The sequence below is a fragment of the Gracilinanus agilis genome, chromosome 2 (assembly GCF_016433145.1).
Source record: "Gracilinanus agilis isolate LMUSP501 chromosome 2, AgileGrace, whole genome shotgun sequence".
Classification (NCBI taxonomy): domain Eukaryota; kingdom Metazoa; phylum Chordata; class Mammalia; order Didelphimorphia; family Didelphidae; genus Gracilinanus; species Gracilinanus agilis.
This window is the reverse complement of record NC_058131.1, coordinates 387,343,377-387,360,748: the sequence shown is the minus strand read 5'-3', so window position 1 is coordinate 387,360,748 and position 17,372 is coordinate 387,343,377. Positions and strand designations below refer to the sequence as shown.

General features: G+C 37.4%; 1 protein-coding gene across 1 annotated transcript in view; it reads left to right on the top strand.

Moving 5' to 3' along the window:
- Positions 1-17,372, top strand: part of GALNT10 (polypeptide N-acetylgalactosaminyltransferase 10) — a 171,665-nt gene that overhangs the window by 94,775 nt on the left and 59,518 nt on the right. The window contains exon 4 of the mRNA XM_044664481.1: positions 14,077-14,243. Within this exon, the coding sequence (XP_044520416.1) occupies positions 14,077-14,243 (167 nt within the window). The remainder of the gene's footprint in view (positions 1-14,076; positions 14,244-17,372) is intronic.

Genomic DNA, 17,372 nt, shown 5'->3' with positions numbered 1-17,372 from the left:
GCTTTAGAGTGATCCCACATGGCTTATTCCCTCCAAATTCAGTTTACAACCACACCAATGTAGAATAAGAAGATTTTTATTTACCTAAGAATATATCAGTCAGAAATAAACCAGGTACAAATGCATTCTCAGGTAGAGGTGGAGTCAAGATGGCAGTATAGTAGCATAATGTGAAAGGTAGGCAATGAGAGGGAATTTCCACGTTGTGAGGGGGCAAAATGGCACAAGGAAAAGCACAGGTAACCCCTGGAGGCTCCAGGCCCTGGCAGTGAGATTTGAGGCTTAGAGGCACTGGACTCACTTGGCAGCAGCTGCTGCAGTAAGGCAGCATGGCAGTGAAGATAGTCTCAGGGCAAAACACTGAGAAGCAGCTACACAACCAACACAAAAAAACCACCACAGACCTACCCCTGGAAATCCCAAGCCCTGGAGGTAAGGGTCAGAGCTCTATAGTACTGGGCTCATTCCTGGGGCCCCTGACAGGGAAGTAAAAATAGCCCCATGGCATAGCCCTGCTAGCCAAAAGCTAAGATAGAAATGACTAGCAACTTGCTAGTCCTCAAGCGGGAAAATGAGTAAACAGCAGGAAAAAAAAACAAACTTGACCATGGAAAATTTCTACAGAGAAAAAGAGCAAAAAACAGAAGCATCAGGAGAGGGTGAGAAACAAGTAAATACATACAAACTATCCCAAAAAATGGAAACTGGTCACAAGCTCTGGAGGAATTCAAAAAGGAGTTCAAGAACCTAGTAAGACAGAAGAAAAATGGGAAGAAAAGTGAGACAAAGAAATAAAAGTAATGCAAAAAGAAAATAACAGCTGAAAAGGCAAAATTGGCCAATTGGAAAGAGAAACACAGAAATCAAATGGAGTAATAAGCAGATTAAAAATCAGAATTGACTTTCTAGAAGAACAGGCAAAGAAGTTCAGTGACAAAAAGAGTGCCATGAAAGGCAGAATAGACCAAATCAAAAAGGAGAATCAAAAGATTATGGATGAAAATCAATCTTTAAAGACTAGAATTGGGCAAGTAGAAGCTAATGATTTCACGAGACATCAAGAAATAATAAAACAAAACCAAAAGAATGAAAAAATAGACAAAAATATGAAATTTCTCATTGCAAAAACAAGTAACCTGGAAAATAGATCTAGGAGAAGACAATTTGAGAATTATTGGACTACCTGAAAGTCATGACCAAAAAACGCCTAGATGTCATATTACAAGAAATTATTCAAGAAAACTGCCCTAATATTCTTGAACAAAGAAGCAAAATAGATATTGAAAGAATCCACAGATCACCCCCTGAATTAAATACCCAATTGACAAATCCCAGGAATATTACAGCCAATGAGAAAATACTTCAAGCAGCTAGAAAGAAACAATTCAGATATCATGGAACCCCAATAAGGATTACACAGGATCTGGCAGCTTCTACACTGAAGGCCCGCAAGGCTTGGAATATGATATTCTGGAAAGCAAGAGAACTGGATTTACAACCAAGATCATCTATCCATCAAAACCGACTATATATTTTCAGGGTAAATTATGGGCATTTAACAAAATAGAAGATTTATAAGCATTCCTGAAGAAAAGACTAGAATTAAACAGAAAATTTGATATTCAAATACAAAATTCAAGAGAACCATAAAAAGGTAAATAAGAAAGAGAAAAAATTTAAGGGTGTCATTAAGGCTAAATTGATTATATTTCAATATGGAAAAATATCTGTAACTCTTAAAAATTGTTTTCATTATCATAATTGATAGAAGAAATATATATATAGGCAGGGGGTATGGTACTAAGCTATCTAGGATTAAAAAAATTTTAGGGAAAAAAGAGGATGGCTCTAAGAGAAATATGAAAGAAGTAAGATGGAGTAAATTATGCCACATAATGAGATGCATGGGGGAGGTGGAGGGAATAGTATTACAAGAAGGGGAGGATGAGTGTGGTGGCAGGTAGTACCTAAACCTTACTCTCATTGGATCTGATTCAGAGAGGGAAAAACAGACAAATGCATTCTCAGAGTGGTTAAGTTTTTTTGTTTTGTTTTGTTTTATCTTTAATAACTGCATTCTAGCATTTTTGTCAATATGCCTCCCTCCCTTTTGCAAATGGTTAAAGCCTAACTAGATTGCTTCACTGACCCCCCTAACCTGCTATGCAACCTCAAACAAGTCATTCCCCTTCTCTGGGCTTAAATTATTTTCTATAAAATGAGGGGATTGGATTTGGTTATGGATTCCTAAACTGGGGTCTGAACTTGATTTATATTTTTTTTAATAACTGTGTTTTTTAGTCATTTTTCAGTTGTGTCCAACTCTTCATGACCCCATTCAGAGTTTTCTTGGTAGATGCTGAAGTGGTTTGACATTTTCTTCTTCAGCTCATATTATATAGATAAGGATTTTTGAGACAAATAAGGTTAAGTGACTCCCCCAGCTAGTAAGTATTTGAAGCCAGATTTAAACTCAGAAAGATGAGTCTTCTTAAGCTTAGGCCCTATACTCTGTCCATTGCATCACCTAGCTGCTTCTTGATAACTATATCGCAGTATAATTGACTTCCTTTGCAATACTGTGTATTTTATTTTATATATTTTGTAAATGTTCTAGGAAGAGGTCTATAAGCATTATCAAATTGTCAGAGGAGTCAGTGACAAAAATACAATGTCTCATCGGACTAGATAATCTCCAATGTCCTTTATAGCCTTAATATTCTATGATATCCTGTAAGAGACATAGAGCTGAGGGACTGCAGATCTTTGAAAACTAACCTGGATCCAAAGAAAGATTTTTTTTCCTTCTGAGAGCCTAGCTTGGTATTTCTTAGACCTAATCATTTTCTGCATTGCTGTGTCACTCAGCAGCTGAGCTAGTTCTCCTTCCACCCATCCCCAAGCTTAGAGTTGTTAAAAATTGTAATCATTTATATCATTCTCTGTTTACAGTTGCAAAGGGTTTTGTATCTGATGCCTAATTTAGTTCTCACAACAGCCCTGTGCAGTCATTTTTACAAATGTTATTATGCCCATTTTACATTTGAGCCTGCTGGTGATGAGCTCTTCCTAAAGCAGACACAATCTGTTGCCAGGACTGTACTCAAAGCCTTTGCAGCTTGACAGAACAAGTCTTAGTTTGTGCTCCTCGGCCTAGCCCAAGGTCATCACCATACCATAGTGAGACATTAGAGGAAGACTGTCTTTTTATTAGATGGCTTTTGTTTTATTCACTTCCATTTCTAAATATGCACCCCTCCCCAGTGATCCATTCCTTGTAAAAAGGAAAAGAAGAAAAGAAATTCAGTAAAGACCGACAACCAAGTTAGACATTATGACATTATTATATTCTGCACCTATTGTCCTCTTTCCCCCTCTACAAGGAAGAGAGGGAAAGAATTTTCTTATCTCTTGTAGAGTAGGATTTTATGGATGTTCATTCAAAGTATCATGGCCACTTGGTGATGAATTCAAGAAAAGTAAATTATGGCCCCTTGTTTCTGTGAAGAGCCCCTTCTGTAACTCAGGGACACCATAGCAGAAAAGGGGTTCAAGGATGCTAAGCTGTGCATGCCTTTTAGATGATTCAGAAATATTACCTTAACTATTAGTATTCTAAATATAAGATCCATATCTAATGACCAATAAGCTGACATACTCCTGGAAGAACTGAATCATTATAGATTTGACATTCTCATAATTAAAACCAAAAGACAAAAAAGATGTAGCTAAATTGAAGGATGGTTCACAGGCTCTTCTTGGAGAGACACACTTTAAATATATATAAAATACCTAAAATCTCCCTCTTACAAAAGGAGTCAGAGGATTCCAGTTTATCATGCATCCAAAGGCAACAAGAAACATAATCACTGTCATGCTTATATTAAATAGTTATAAAAATTCCTCCATGAAAATAATTATATCTTATATGTGTTGTAGAGGATTAAGAGGTAGAAAATTTCTTCAAAGACTCAATTGAAAAATTTCAAATTAACTTAACTTACTTTGATTAGAGAATAAATGACTTAGTGGACAGGAAGCCATCTTGCTTTGGAATCAGAGAGCATTGGGTTCAAGTTCTGCTTCTGACATACTTTGTGAGTGTCTCAGGCAAATCATTAACCTTCTCAGTGTCATAGGCATTGAGACTCTTGAGTTTTAAATGAGTTATTATTATGCACTGGTAGATGTTTTCCCCATTAGGAGTTTCCTGTGCCACTGAAATCACAGGTCTTGCTTTTTAAAAATGTTCTGATACTCATTAACTTCAATATAAAACTGCTTCAGAGATAAGAACAATAAAAATGTTGGAAAATATGATTCAACAATAAATGATAAAGAAGGTTATCAACCTTGAAAAAAACAGAACCACTAAAGTAGTTAGAAAGGACACGTCTTTAATCAGGAAAAGAGACAATGCTCAGATCAGCTACTACACAGAGTCAAGCACTAGATACTACAAAAAGCCAAAGCTCTGGGACTCTGGGAACAATGTCTCCAGGAAAAAGGCCCTCCAAAGAATATTTTCCCATGAGCTGAAGAACTTGGGGGTCTTATATACACTTTTGGAGAATATAGGAAAGGAAGGTTCAATTGATTAGCTTTACAGTGGACACAAAGGAAGGAGGAGTCCAGCCTGGGAGGCTATTGCTTTACAGTAGATACAAGGAAAGGATGATTCCAACCAAGGGCTGGACTACCTGGGAGAGGTCTCTGATATAGTTGGAGAAACTTCTAAGACAAAAGGGCACTTACTTGATTATATCGACTAATTCTATCTAAGCTGAGATCATTGGGTATTTTGAGGTTTATTATTCAATCTAAGACAAAGTAAGTCTGGGACTTCCCTTAAGGCAAATTCCCAAGGGATTGGGGCAAACTTGGGGGTTCCATAAACAAAGTTGACAAGGTCAAAGACTATAAAATACCCAGAAGCTTCTATTCCTTAGGAATGATTTCTTCACAAGAAGAATCAAAAGTGCCTGGTCCATAGTAATAATACTTAATAAATGTTTAATCTAAGAAAGCCCTGGACATAGCACACAGTAACATCACAGAAAATGAAACTAATTATGTTTTAGTGGGCAGGAGTCATTTATAATATGGAAACCTTTACTGATCAGATTTCTAAGCACAACCAGCCTACCAGCTTGTTGAAGCAAACATCCATATTAATAAGAACTAGAATGAATAAAAACAAGAAAAATTATAATGAGCTGTTGATGGTGACAAATTTGAAATGGTTAGAGAAAAAGACCAACACCAATGATAGCAATTTCATATTTAAACAGCATATGCCAGTTGATATAACGAGGAGACTATGAAAGAGGGTAAAAATTGCCTTAGCCAATACTTGACTTATTTGCCAACTGGTATGTTACCATTGTTGTCAAAGCTGACATTAATTTAGAATCTAGACTCATTTGTAAAACTTTTCAGAGGATATTGGAAGATTATGAACAATACCACTTCATAAAACAGCAGGAGCTTTGGACAGAAAAATCAGTTTAAAGAGTTTGGCAAGGGACCCAACTAAACAAAGCCATCTGAGGGCATTTAAGAATGAAACTAGAAATATAGACAGAAGATAAAAGATCTGGAAAGATTTTTTTATAACAAACTCTTTTCATCATCAAGGGCAATGTAAAGACTTTTGAACTTTAACATTCCCAAGCATGCTTACAGAGGAAGTAGGAATGACTCCAAAAAGAACAAATGCTGGGAAAGCAGCTGCACTAGACCCTATAAGAGTTCAGTGCTGGAGTTGACACCATTTTGAAGGCAGTTAGGTATTGATTTTCAAGGTATCTCAAGGAAGAGAACCTACTAAAGATGTGAAAAAATATATTGCACCTTATTGTTCACAAAAGAAGGTGACTAAGAGAATATCAATAACTGTTTGTCCATATACCTACTTTTCTGGCTATGTAAAATGTTAACAAAAATAATCTGTACATGTATCAAGGTCATCTTTGATGAGAGAATAAAACGGGCTTTTGTATGAAATATTCCATGGCAGGCCACATCTTTACCTATCACACAATTGACTGAAAGGTAGAAAGAATTCAAGATCTCATTATAATTATTGTTTGTTGACTATAAAAAAAACTGAGGTAGGTGAGCAAAATGCTGCCTTAAAGACTCTTTAAATAAGTATATCCATATAAATATCAAAATTTACTAGGTATCTTGAAAGATATAACAACAAATAGAAACTTGTTCAATCTCTGTCCAGTTACTCATATGAATGTATCAAGGCATAAAATAAGGAGGCATATGGTTACCAGAGAATTTGTTACTGTCATGTAGAAAATCTAGAAGAGTCCAAGTCAAACATGGATTTCCTTTTAATGGTGAGATCCTCCAGATTGGCCCAACTATCCACACAGGAAGAATTGAGTAGCTGAACAGTGGTTACTGTCCAGATTAATATGCAGTTGAATAGATAACCTGGAGATCTCATCCATTGGTATGATTATTTTGAAAAACATTTCAAATGGATAGTTAGTCCCAGATTAGAACAGAAGGAAGGGAGCAAGTTGAATTTCTTCTCTTTGGAAAATTACCAAGTTCTTTTAATGACCCCCAAGTTCTTTCTGAAAGAAAAGCCCATCTTTTTAACACCAATATTTGTCCATCGTTGTATGTCTTGCAAGTCATGGAACACTATAATCTCTGAAGAACTGAAGTTCACACAAAGAACATCAGAGAGGTGAAAGGTGAGCACTAGCATAGTAACAAGAAAGGAAGCAAGGGAATTTTAAAGGGTATGATCTAAGGAATGTGAGAAAAGCATAGGTTGTACACATGAAGAGAAGAAGGAATAATCACAGAAAGCCATCACGCTTCATTATAAACTTATTAAGTTCAAGGAAGACTTCCAATAATTAAGCAGACCCCTCATTGGGGCTCTTGGGTGTTCAGGTATGAGAAATACAAAGGAGTCACACAGGTAATAAATAAATAAGCCAGAGATCCAGAAGTAGGACTCAGACCTCAACTATGCTACTTTTCTCATTTTTACAGAGTGTTGGTCTTTTAAATGCATCCATTTTTTCAAATGATCCAAAAAACAACTCTCAGAGAAATTGCAAGAATTGTCTATATTCTATTGGGAAGTCTTTCAATAGGACCAAAATAACCCTCTCAGCAAAACTTTTGTAAGGCACTTTTAGTGTCTCTTGCTTTAAAGTGATATATGTTTAAAGTTAGTCTCTTTTGTACCCTTGCAGTAGCTCCAGGGCTAAGGAGACTATTTCCAGAAGATTGACTCCTGCTTTTTGTTCTTTGAAGTCTGCAGTGTTCAGAATATGTTTCCTAAATTAGGATTGGCATTGCCATCAAACAGACACTTTCTTGTCTGAGCACTAATGGGAGTAGGGTAAAGGAATAGAAGTTAGAAATATTACCAGACTGAATGCTCGTATGTTATTTGTCCTCACTCCCACCAGCTCTACTATAGCAAAGATATAACTTTTGCACTTATTGAAAGGCTAAAAAGTTAGCTAGTTCTGGAAGGGATTATAGAACACAGAATGTCATAACCAGAAAAGAGACTTTAGAATGCTGAGTTTAGTTCAGCACTCATTAAAAAGCCACTGCCAGATCCAAGGCATTGTGCTTAGTTCTAGGATACAAAAACAAAAAATCAGGGTTTCTGCTCTCATTTCTACTTAATTGATGCATTATATACAGTTAGGTGAATACAAAGTAATTTTTTAAATCATTTCAGTAACAACTCTAAAGGCAGAAAAGTGGTAAAGGCTAGACAACTGGAATTAAGTGACTTGCCCAGGGTCACACAGCTAGGAAGTATCTGAGGTCAGATTTGAACTTAAGTCCTCCTAAATCCAGGCCTGGTTCTCTATTCCCTAAACCATGAAGCTACCCCTAGAAGACAATTTAAGGAGGGAGGAGGGAATCAGGGAAAGCTTCATGGAGGGGTAATGCCTAAACTAAGCTTTTCAGGAAGGCACAAGCTCTAAAAGGCAGAAATGAGAGTCCAAATTCTAGACATCAGGGTAATTAGGTTGTGCAAAGATGTAGGGAATAGAATCTCAGGGGTAGAGAACAGCTATAGGTCTAGTTTGGCTGAAATGCAAAGTACATGAAAGAGATTAATGAAGTAAATCGTGCGGAGTGAGTTATGGCCGGATAGTGAAAGATATTAAATGCTAGGTTGAAGACATTACATTTTTTTCCCTAGAGGCAGTAGAAAGTCTTTGAAGATGTTTGAGCAGAAGAGTGACATAGTATGACTTGATTCTTGAGAATATAATTTTGGCCACTGTGTGAAAGATAGAGAGCAGGGATAGCTAGAAAAGATAGATGAGGTGGGAAGTGGGGAGACCAAATTGAAGAGGGTATTATAATAGTCTAACAAATGATAAGGGTCTGTGTTCTGTAAGTGAAGAAAAGGAAGCTGATAAAGAAAGGCCATGGAAGAAAAATTGATAGCATTTGACAACAGATTTTTTATTATTTTTTAAACATTTATTAATATTCATTTTTAACATGGTTACATGATTCATGCTCCTACTTTCCCCTTCACCCCCCGCACTCCCTCCACCCATGGCTGATGCACATTTCCCCTGGTTTTAACATGTGTCATTGAACAGGACCTATTTCCATATTGTTGATAGTTGCATCGGTGTGGTAGTTTCGAGTCCACATCCTCAATCATGTCCACCTCAACCCATGTGTTCAAGCAGTTTTTCTTCTATGTTTCCTCTCCTGCAATTCTTCCTCTGAATGTGGGTAGCGTTCTTTACCATAAATCCCTCAGAATTGTCCTGGGTCATTGCATTGCTGCTGGTACAGAAGTCCATTACATTCGATTTTACCATAGTATATCAGTCTCTGTATACAGTGTTCTTCTGGCTCTGCTCCTTTCACTCTGCATCAATTCCTGGAGGTCTTTCCAGTTCACATGGAATTCCTCTAGTTTATTTTTCCTTTTAGCACAATAGTATTCCATCACCCGCATATACCACAATTTGTTCAGCCATTCCCCAATTGAAGGACATACCCTCCTTTTCCATTTTGTTGCCACCACAAAAAGCGCCGCTATAAATATTTTCGTACAAGTCTGTTTATCTATGATCTCTTTGGGGTACAAACCCAACAATTGTATGGCTGGATCAAGGGAATGCCAAGAATAATTTTACAGTTACAAACTTCTGTGGCTAGGACAATTGCAATTGTTTGAAATAATAAAGTTTGAAGGAGGGTAAATTTAGGAAATATATGACAAGTTTGGATTTGGACATGTGGAATTGAAGATGCCAGTGGGAATCCAGGTGGAGACGTCCAGATACTTTTGGTGATGTATGGAACTAGACTTCAGGAGAAAGATAAGAGCTTGGCATATTGATTTGAGAATCATCTGCATATAAAATGATAATTGAATCCATAGAAGCTGATGGCATCACTTAAGAGAGGCAGTCAGTCAGTCAGTACACACTTACTAAGCACTGTGGATACAAAGAAAAGCAAGAGATGTAATAATGATATATTTTGAGAGGTGTTTAGTTGGTAAAGGGATGACAGACTTGGATGTGTGTGTCTGTCTGGAGCTCTCTCCCTATATATCACTATTACTGGGATAAGAGGGAAATTCTCTGTAAAAGATGGATTACCAGAGACTGGGCAAGCAATGGTAGCTTGAGAGGGGTCTTTACTTGTGGGTAATGTTGGTGGGATGCCAGGCTTGGTAAGCCCAGATCCCCTGTAAGCAAAAGCCGACCCCCCCCCCCGGGTTAAAACATCACAGCAGGGGGTCTTGATCAGATGGCATGAGCTGCTATTGAGGAGTCTCTGATCACTAATCCCCAAAAGGTCCTTCTTCCTGGCCATTCAAATGGTCAAACCAGAAATTCATCTTCCCTCCCCTATTTCTTACCCTAATCTAAAATCTATACTATTAGAATATAACAGGGTCTTTGATGTAAGGCAAGTAAGGGTTGAGAGTCTTCAGACTCAAAGGTTGTCTGAGGCCTAATGAGACCTGAATATCTCTCTCTCTCTCTCTCTCTCTCTCTCTCTCTCTCTCTCTCTCTCTCTCTCTCACTAACTCACTCTCACTCTGTTTTTTAAAAATATCTTATTTTTTTGAAAAATTTTCCATGGTTACATGATTCATATTTTTACTTTCCTCTCCAACCCCCCTTACTCCTCCCCCCATAGCCAACTCGCATTTCCACTGATTTTAACATGTGTCATCAATCAAGACCTATTTCCATATTATTGATAGTTGCATTGGTTGTGGTCATTAAGAGTCTATATCCCCAATCATGTCCGCATCAACTCATGTGTTCAAACAGTTGTTTTTCTTCTGTTTCCACTCCTGTAGTTCTTCCTCTGTATGTGGGTAGCGTTCTTCTGAATCTCTTTCAGGCTAATGGTTGAGGCTGTCAGGAAACACCAGGCTTTTGGGGTATAGATGTCCAGAGAAAACCCTTTGGGCTGGCTCTTGATCAGTCCTGGGTGGACAAGCCTTCGTCCTTTCTCCCTGACATCCCAGATCCAAAAGCCCCCTTAGTTCAGGTTCTCTTTCCCAAGTCTGTGCCACTCAAGTCAGCTTCTCAACATTCCAAAGGTTCCATTCACCCCAGTCTTCTGTTTTCTTGTTGTGTGACTTTCCAAAAGTCACTATGTAAAAATACTTACCTAATATTATTATTATTTTCTATTCCTAAATAATGTCCCACCCCCAAAATAGTAAATTTCCCTAACTTTCCCTCCTATGCTGATTTATAAGCTATCCAATTTATTTTAAGAGAGTTTCAGGAAAGTTTGGGTAGAGGATGAGTTTTCTGGGTTTGTAACAATGTTGCAAAAGTAAAACAATTTTCAACACAATGCTTTGTTAAGAACAATGCCTAGTTCTCAAATCTGAACTAATATGACAGTTTTCCTACTCTAGGCTATTTCTAAGCCATTATCCTAACTACCTATTTTCCTAATACAATTGTTATCTTATTGCTACCATGAATCTGTTTTCAACTATCTACTTTAATATTCTTACCTACCTACCTAAATACAATTCTCTATCTTATGCTTATGCTTTTCTCTGCACTAATTAAAGCTTGTGATCTGAATTTTCCCTAAATCCCTATCTGTGCTGTCCCTGTTTCTATTCTAGTTATATGCTATATGTTTAATTATGATACTCTATGTACAAGGTTATGATACATTATTTCCAACCCTATAGCTACTTTTGTTAACCTATGTTACATGTATTTATAAATTTACAAACATTTATGTACATGTGTTACATTTTATAAATAGACCTGGAATTTTGACGTTTAGTCAGATAAGAAAATCTGCTGATCTTCCTAGTTGGCTAAGATCTTTATGGGATTTAGTAATTGTTTACATATATACACATTCTGCAATTCTACAACTTAATACACTCATTTATTTACACAAGGTCCTTGCTATACATCAGTTTTGTGCTATGTTTGTGTTCTTGTATGTTGTGATGGATGTATATACTTACCCAATGTTCAAAAAAACTCATTCCCTACCCAAACTTTCCTGAAACTCTCTTAGAATAAATTAGATAGCTTAGAAATTAGCATAGAAAGGAAAGTTAGGGAAATTCATTATTTTGGGGGTGGGACATTAGTTAGGAATAGAAAATAATAATAATAATGTTACATAAGTATTTTTACATAGTGACTTTTGGAAAGTCACACAACAAGAAAACTGGGAATTGTAAGAGCAGACTGGGGTGAGTGGAACCTTTGGAATGTTGAGAAGCTGACTTGAGTGACACAGACCAACAGCTGAGCTGGAGCAAAGCATCTTCGGAAAGAGAACCTGAACTAAGGGGGCTTTTGGATCTGGGATGTCAGGGAGAGAGGACGAAGGCTTGTCTGCCCAGGACTGATAGAGAGCCAGCCCAAAAGGTTTTCTTTGGACATCTATACCCCCAAAGCCTGGTGTTTCCTGACAGCCTCAGCCATTAGCCTGAAAGAGATTCAGGTCTCATTAGGCCTGAAGGGGTCAGCAGACTCAGACATCCTTTGAGTCTGAAGACTCTCAACCCTTATCTGCCTTATATCAAAGACCCTATTATATTCTAATAGTATAGATTTTAGTTTAGGGTAAGAAATAGGGGAGGGAAGGTGAATTTCTGGTTTGACCATTTGACTGGCCAGGAAGAAGGACCTTTTGGGAATTAGTGATCAGGGACTCCTCAATACCTCTACCCTCTACCTACCTTCAGCTACCTTAATCATTATTACAATAAACTTGATTCGCAGTCAGATAAAAGGAGACTTTATTCAGGGGGACACTGAGGGAACAAGGGGTCTAAGAGGCTAGCAGCTCATGCCATCTGATCAAGACCCCCTGCTGTGATGTTTTAACCCGGGGGGGGGGGTCGGCTTTTGCTTACAGGGGATCTGGGCTTACCAAGCCTGGCATCCCACCAACATCACCCACAAGTAAAGACCCCTCTCAAGCTACCATTGCTTGCCCAGTCTCTGGTAATCCATCTTTTACAGAGAATTTCCCTCTTCATCCCAGTAATAGTGATATATAGGGAGAGAGCTCCAGACAGACACACACATCCAAGTCTGTCATCCCTTTACCAACTAAACACCTCTCAAAATATATCATTATTGCAGAGAGTATAAAGAGAGAAAAGAATAGGAATAAAATAGAGCCTTGAATGACAGCTATTCTTAAAAGGCTGGAAATAGAGCATGATCTAGAAAAGGAAACTGAGAAATGATCAAACAGAAGAAGTATAATGAAAAACATAGGTGAAGAAATGCATCCAGGAAGAAGAGTGGGGTCAAAACTTGCAAAATGGAATGAAATGGAATTAAAAAACATTTAAGTGCTTTATTATGTGCCAAGCACTGTGTGAAGTAGTAAAGCTACAAACAGAAAATTGAGATTCCCTGTTCTAAATGAGCCCATGTTCTAATTGAGGGAGAGAATAGGAAGGAAATAGGAGACAGACATTTTTTTATGTACCAAGTACTTTACAGATATCTCATTTGATCTTCACAGCAACTCTGGGAGGTAAGTGCTAGTGTTATCCCCTTTTTACAGTTGCAGAAACTAAAGCAAACAAAAATTAAAAGACTTGTGCAGGGTCACAAAATGAATAAGAGTTTGATACCAGATTTTAACACGTTTTTCTGTTTCCAGGTCCAGCAATGTATAAACTGAGTCACCTTCATGTTTAGTTCTTGATATATGGGTAATGAGTATTGAGAAAAAGATTTCATAATTAATGGAGAGATGGAGGAGGGAGAGAAGAGAGGAAAGAAAGGAGGGAGGGAGAGAGAGAAATTGAGATTCCTTTAAACCTACTCTTAGTATGAGATGAACTAAGTAAGGAGACTAGGTATCCAGTCTTACCTAGGAGACAATGACTGGTGTCAGTAGGAGACAGTAACTGATGAGGCTGTACTTAAAATAGCTTGGGTATGTGTGGGGCTGAAAATGATGTTAAGTAGAGAATGAGGAAAGTAAGAATAGGAATTAAAAATGGGGTGGGGTGGGGGGAATACATAGTAGAACTCTAAGACCTACCCTGTTTCCTGTCTGGTATTTATTCCTGGTTTTGAAGAAGAGGAATGTTATCACTACTTGTCATGCAGAGGTGACTCCTTATGCTCCACCTTGCATCTGGAAGGTCCAGAAGATGTGGGTTAGAGTCCTAGTTCTGCCATTTATTAGATGTATGACTTTGGATAAGTTACTTAACTTCTTAAAGCCTCAGTTTCATCTATTAAAATGAGAATAACACTTGTATCACATACAGCATAAGGTGTTTTGTGAAGATCAAATGAGATCACGGATATTAAGTGCTTTTGAAACCCCAGGCATTATTATTTTCATTTAGAAAGTATATTGGGAGTGACAAATCTTATTTCAGAGATCATTTACTAATTTGGAAGATCTTATGCTCTGTTCTGGGAAAAATAAAGAAAAATCAGATATCTCTTCCCCTTAGGAAATTTACAATCTAGTGGATCTAATGTCAGATCAGTCATTTAGCATTTTTTGAGCTTTATCTTTATTCTTTCCCCGCTTTTCCTCCCTTCCATGTAGTTGCAACAGCAAACTGTACTTAGAGAAGCTCCCTGACACCAGCATCATCATCCCATTCCACAATGAAGGTTGGTCCTCTCTCCTGCGAACAGTCCATAGTGTATTGAACCGTTCTCCACCAGAGCTAGTGGCTGAGATTGTGTTGGTGGATGACTTCAGTGACCGAGGTAGGCCATTACCTATCTTCCTTTCTTTGCACATAAAACAGACTTTTTGGTCATTAGTAAATTAGTAAGTGGTGATTAGATTTGGATGAATGAAAAGTGATTTGCTTGTAGAAATAGTCAATAGTTAATAAACATTTATTAAGCATCTACTATATTCCAAACACTGTGCTAAGTGTGGGGATATAAAGATAGGTATAAGGCAACTCCTGCCCTCAAGGAGCTCTCAGGCTAATGGGGAAAGACAGTACACAGAAAGCTAAAAAAATGTGATGGGTGGTGGGAGAGGGTCTCAGAGGATGGCTACCTACTGCAGGAGCATGATGAAGTCTTACAGCCACAACGGGAAATGATCTGAGATGTGTTTCAGAGTTGATTCTGTTTTGCAGAATGAAAAGTTTCTGGAGATCATGAAAATCTAGGTCAGCTGAGTGGGAAACGAAGAGGTGAATTCCTTGAATGCCCTCCTTAAATGGTAGAGGATTAGGGAAGAGCTCCCATATATCTAACTCTCCACCCTCTACAACCAGAAGGAGGGAGGGACCCCAGACACAGCGAGTGCAGTGGAGGTGTCAGTTTCATTGTTGATTTCACCTTGCAGAATAATAAGTTTCTGGAAGTCATAAAATCCAGAAGGTCAGCAAGGTGAGAAAAGTGGTAAATTCCCTTGTAACACATCTTACTGTTCCTACTTCCCTCTGCTATATGCCAGGGGCCTGGCAGAACATGCATATGTGTTTATAGGTATATACATATATCATATATTTATACATGCATGTATATGTTACATATGTACATGCATATAAAAGTTATAGATTTTAGAGAATCTGGTCTAAAATGACTCCACCATGAAGTAGAATCTTAATAGTAGGTTCTAAATTAGCCAAAAGTTTCAAGAGGACTGAACCTTCTCATTGAATTTGGAGTCATGAGATCTGAGTTTAAAACCAGATCTTCTATTTATAATCTGTATAACCTTAGGCAAGTCATTTAACTTCTCTGGGCCTCAGTTTCCTCATTTGTAAAATGAGGAGATTGACCTAGATAGCATCTGAAGTCTCTTCTAGTGCTAGATTCATGATCCTATGATCTGCCATTACATCTTTTATTTGTGTAAACAATTCCTTCTATTCTTATTGTAAAGTTTCTAAGAAATGATAAATGATAGTTTTAAGTGGCCTCTTAGAGTAAGGAAGGACTTGCACTAATAGCAGAACACAAAAGCACAGATAATGAAGCACCATTTTTTATTTAAACTTTCTTAACAAAAACTCTTCCCACTTCTACACTCTCTTCACAATCTTTCCCTTACCTTCATTCCCCCAACTCTTTTACCATTTCCTTCTATTTTTCCATCTCTTTCTTTCCTTATTCCTCAATCTCTCTTTCCCTTTCTTTTCCCTCCCAGCATTTTGTTCTCCTCATCCCCACTTTCTGTAGTCCTCTATTCTATGTAAAACCTCTAATGTAATATCTTAGAGGTGAAAAGAACCTCAGAGAGAATTTAGTTTAGACTACTCATTTTATAAATAAGGAATTTGAGATTGAGGGGGATAAAAATCTTTTTCCAAGATCACAGTGAAGTTCAGTTAGTGTTCTTTACCATAAATCCCTCAGAATTGTCCTGGGTCATTGCATTGTTGCTGGTACAGAAGTCCATTGCATTCAATTTTACCATAGTATATCAGTCTCTGTGTACAGTGTTCTTCTGGCTCTGCTCCTTTCACTCTGCATCAGTTCCTGGAGGTCTTTCCAGTTCACCTGGAACTCCTCCGGTTTATTATTCCTTTTAGCACGATAGTATTCCATCACCCGCATATACCACAGTTTGTTCAGCCATTCCCCAATTGAAGGACATACCCTCATTTTCCAGTTTTTTGCAACCACAAAAAGCGCAGCTATAAATATTTTCGTACAAGTCTATTTATTTATGATCTCTTTGGGGTACAAACCCAACAATGGTATGGCTGGATCAAAGGGCAGGCATTCTTTTATAGCCCTTTGAGCATGATTCCAAATTGCCAGCCAGAATGGTTGGATCAGTTCACAACTCCACCAGCAATACATTAATGTCCCAATTTTGCCACATCCCCTCCAGCATTCATTACTCTCCCCTTCTTTCATTTTAACCAATCTGCTAGGTGTGAGGTGATACCTTAGAGTTGTTTTGATTTGCATTTCTCTAATTATTAGAGATTTAGAACACTTTCTCATGTGCTTATTGATACTTTTGATTTCTTTACCTGAAAATTGCCTATTCATGTCTCTTGCCCATTTATCAATTGGGGAATGGCTTGATTCTTTTATACAATTGATTTAACTCCTTGTATATTTGAGTAATTAGACCCCTGTCAGAGTTTTTCATTATAAAGATTTTTTCCCAATTTGTTGTTTCCCTTCTGATTTTGACTACATTGTTTTTGTTTGTACAAAAGCTTTTTAGTTTAATATAATCAAAACCATTTAATTTACATTTTGTAATTTTCTCTAACTCTTGCTTGGTTTTAAAGTCTTTCCTTTCCCAGAGATCTGACAAGTATATTATTCTGTGTTCACTTAACTTATTTATAGTTTCCCTCTTTATATTCAAGTCATTCACCCATTCTGAATTTATCTTGGTGTGTAGGGTGTGAGATGTTGATCTAAACCTAATCTCTCCCAAATTGTTTTCCAAATTTCCCAGCAGTTTTTGTCAAATAGTGGATTCATGTCCCAAAAGTTGGGCTCTTTGGGTTTATCGTACACTGTCTTGCTGATGTCATTTACTCCAAGTCTATTCCACTGGTCCTCCTCTCTGTCTCTTAGTCAGTACCATATTGTTTTGATGACTGCTGCTTTATAGTATAGTTTAATATCTGGTACTGCTAGGCCCCCTTCCTTCACATTTTTTTTCATTATTTCCCTTGATATTCTTGATCTTTTGTTATTCCAAATGAAATTTGTTATAGTTTTTTCTAATTCAGTAAAGAAGTTTTTTGGTAGTTTGATAGGTATGGCGCTAAATAGGTAAATTAGTTTGGGTAGAATGGTCATTTTTATTATGTTAGCTCATCCTACCCATGAGCAATCAATGGCTTTCCAATTGTTTAGATCCAGTTTTATTTGTTTGGAAAGTGTTTTGTAGTTGTTTTC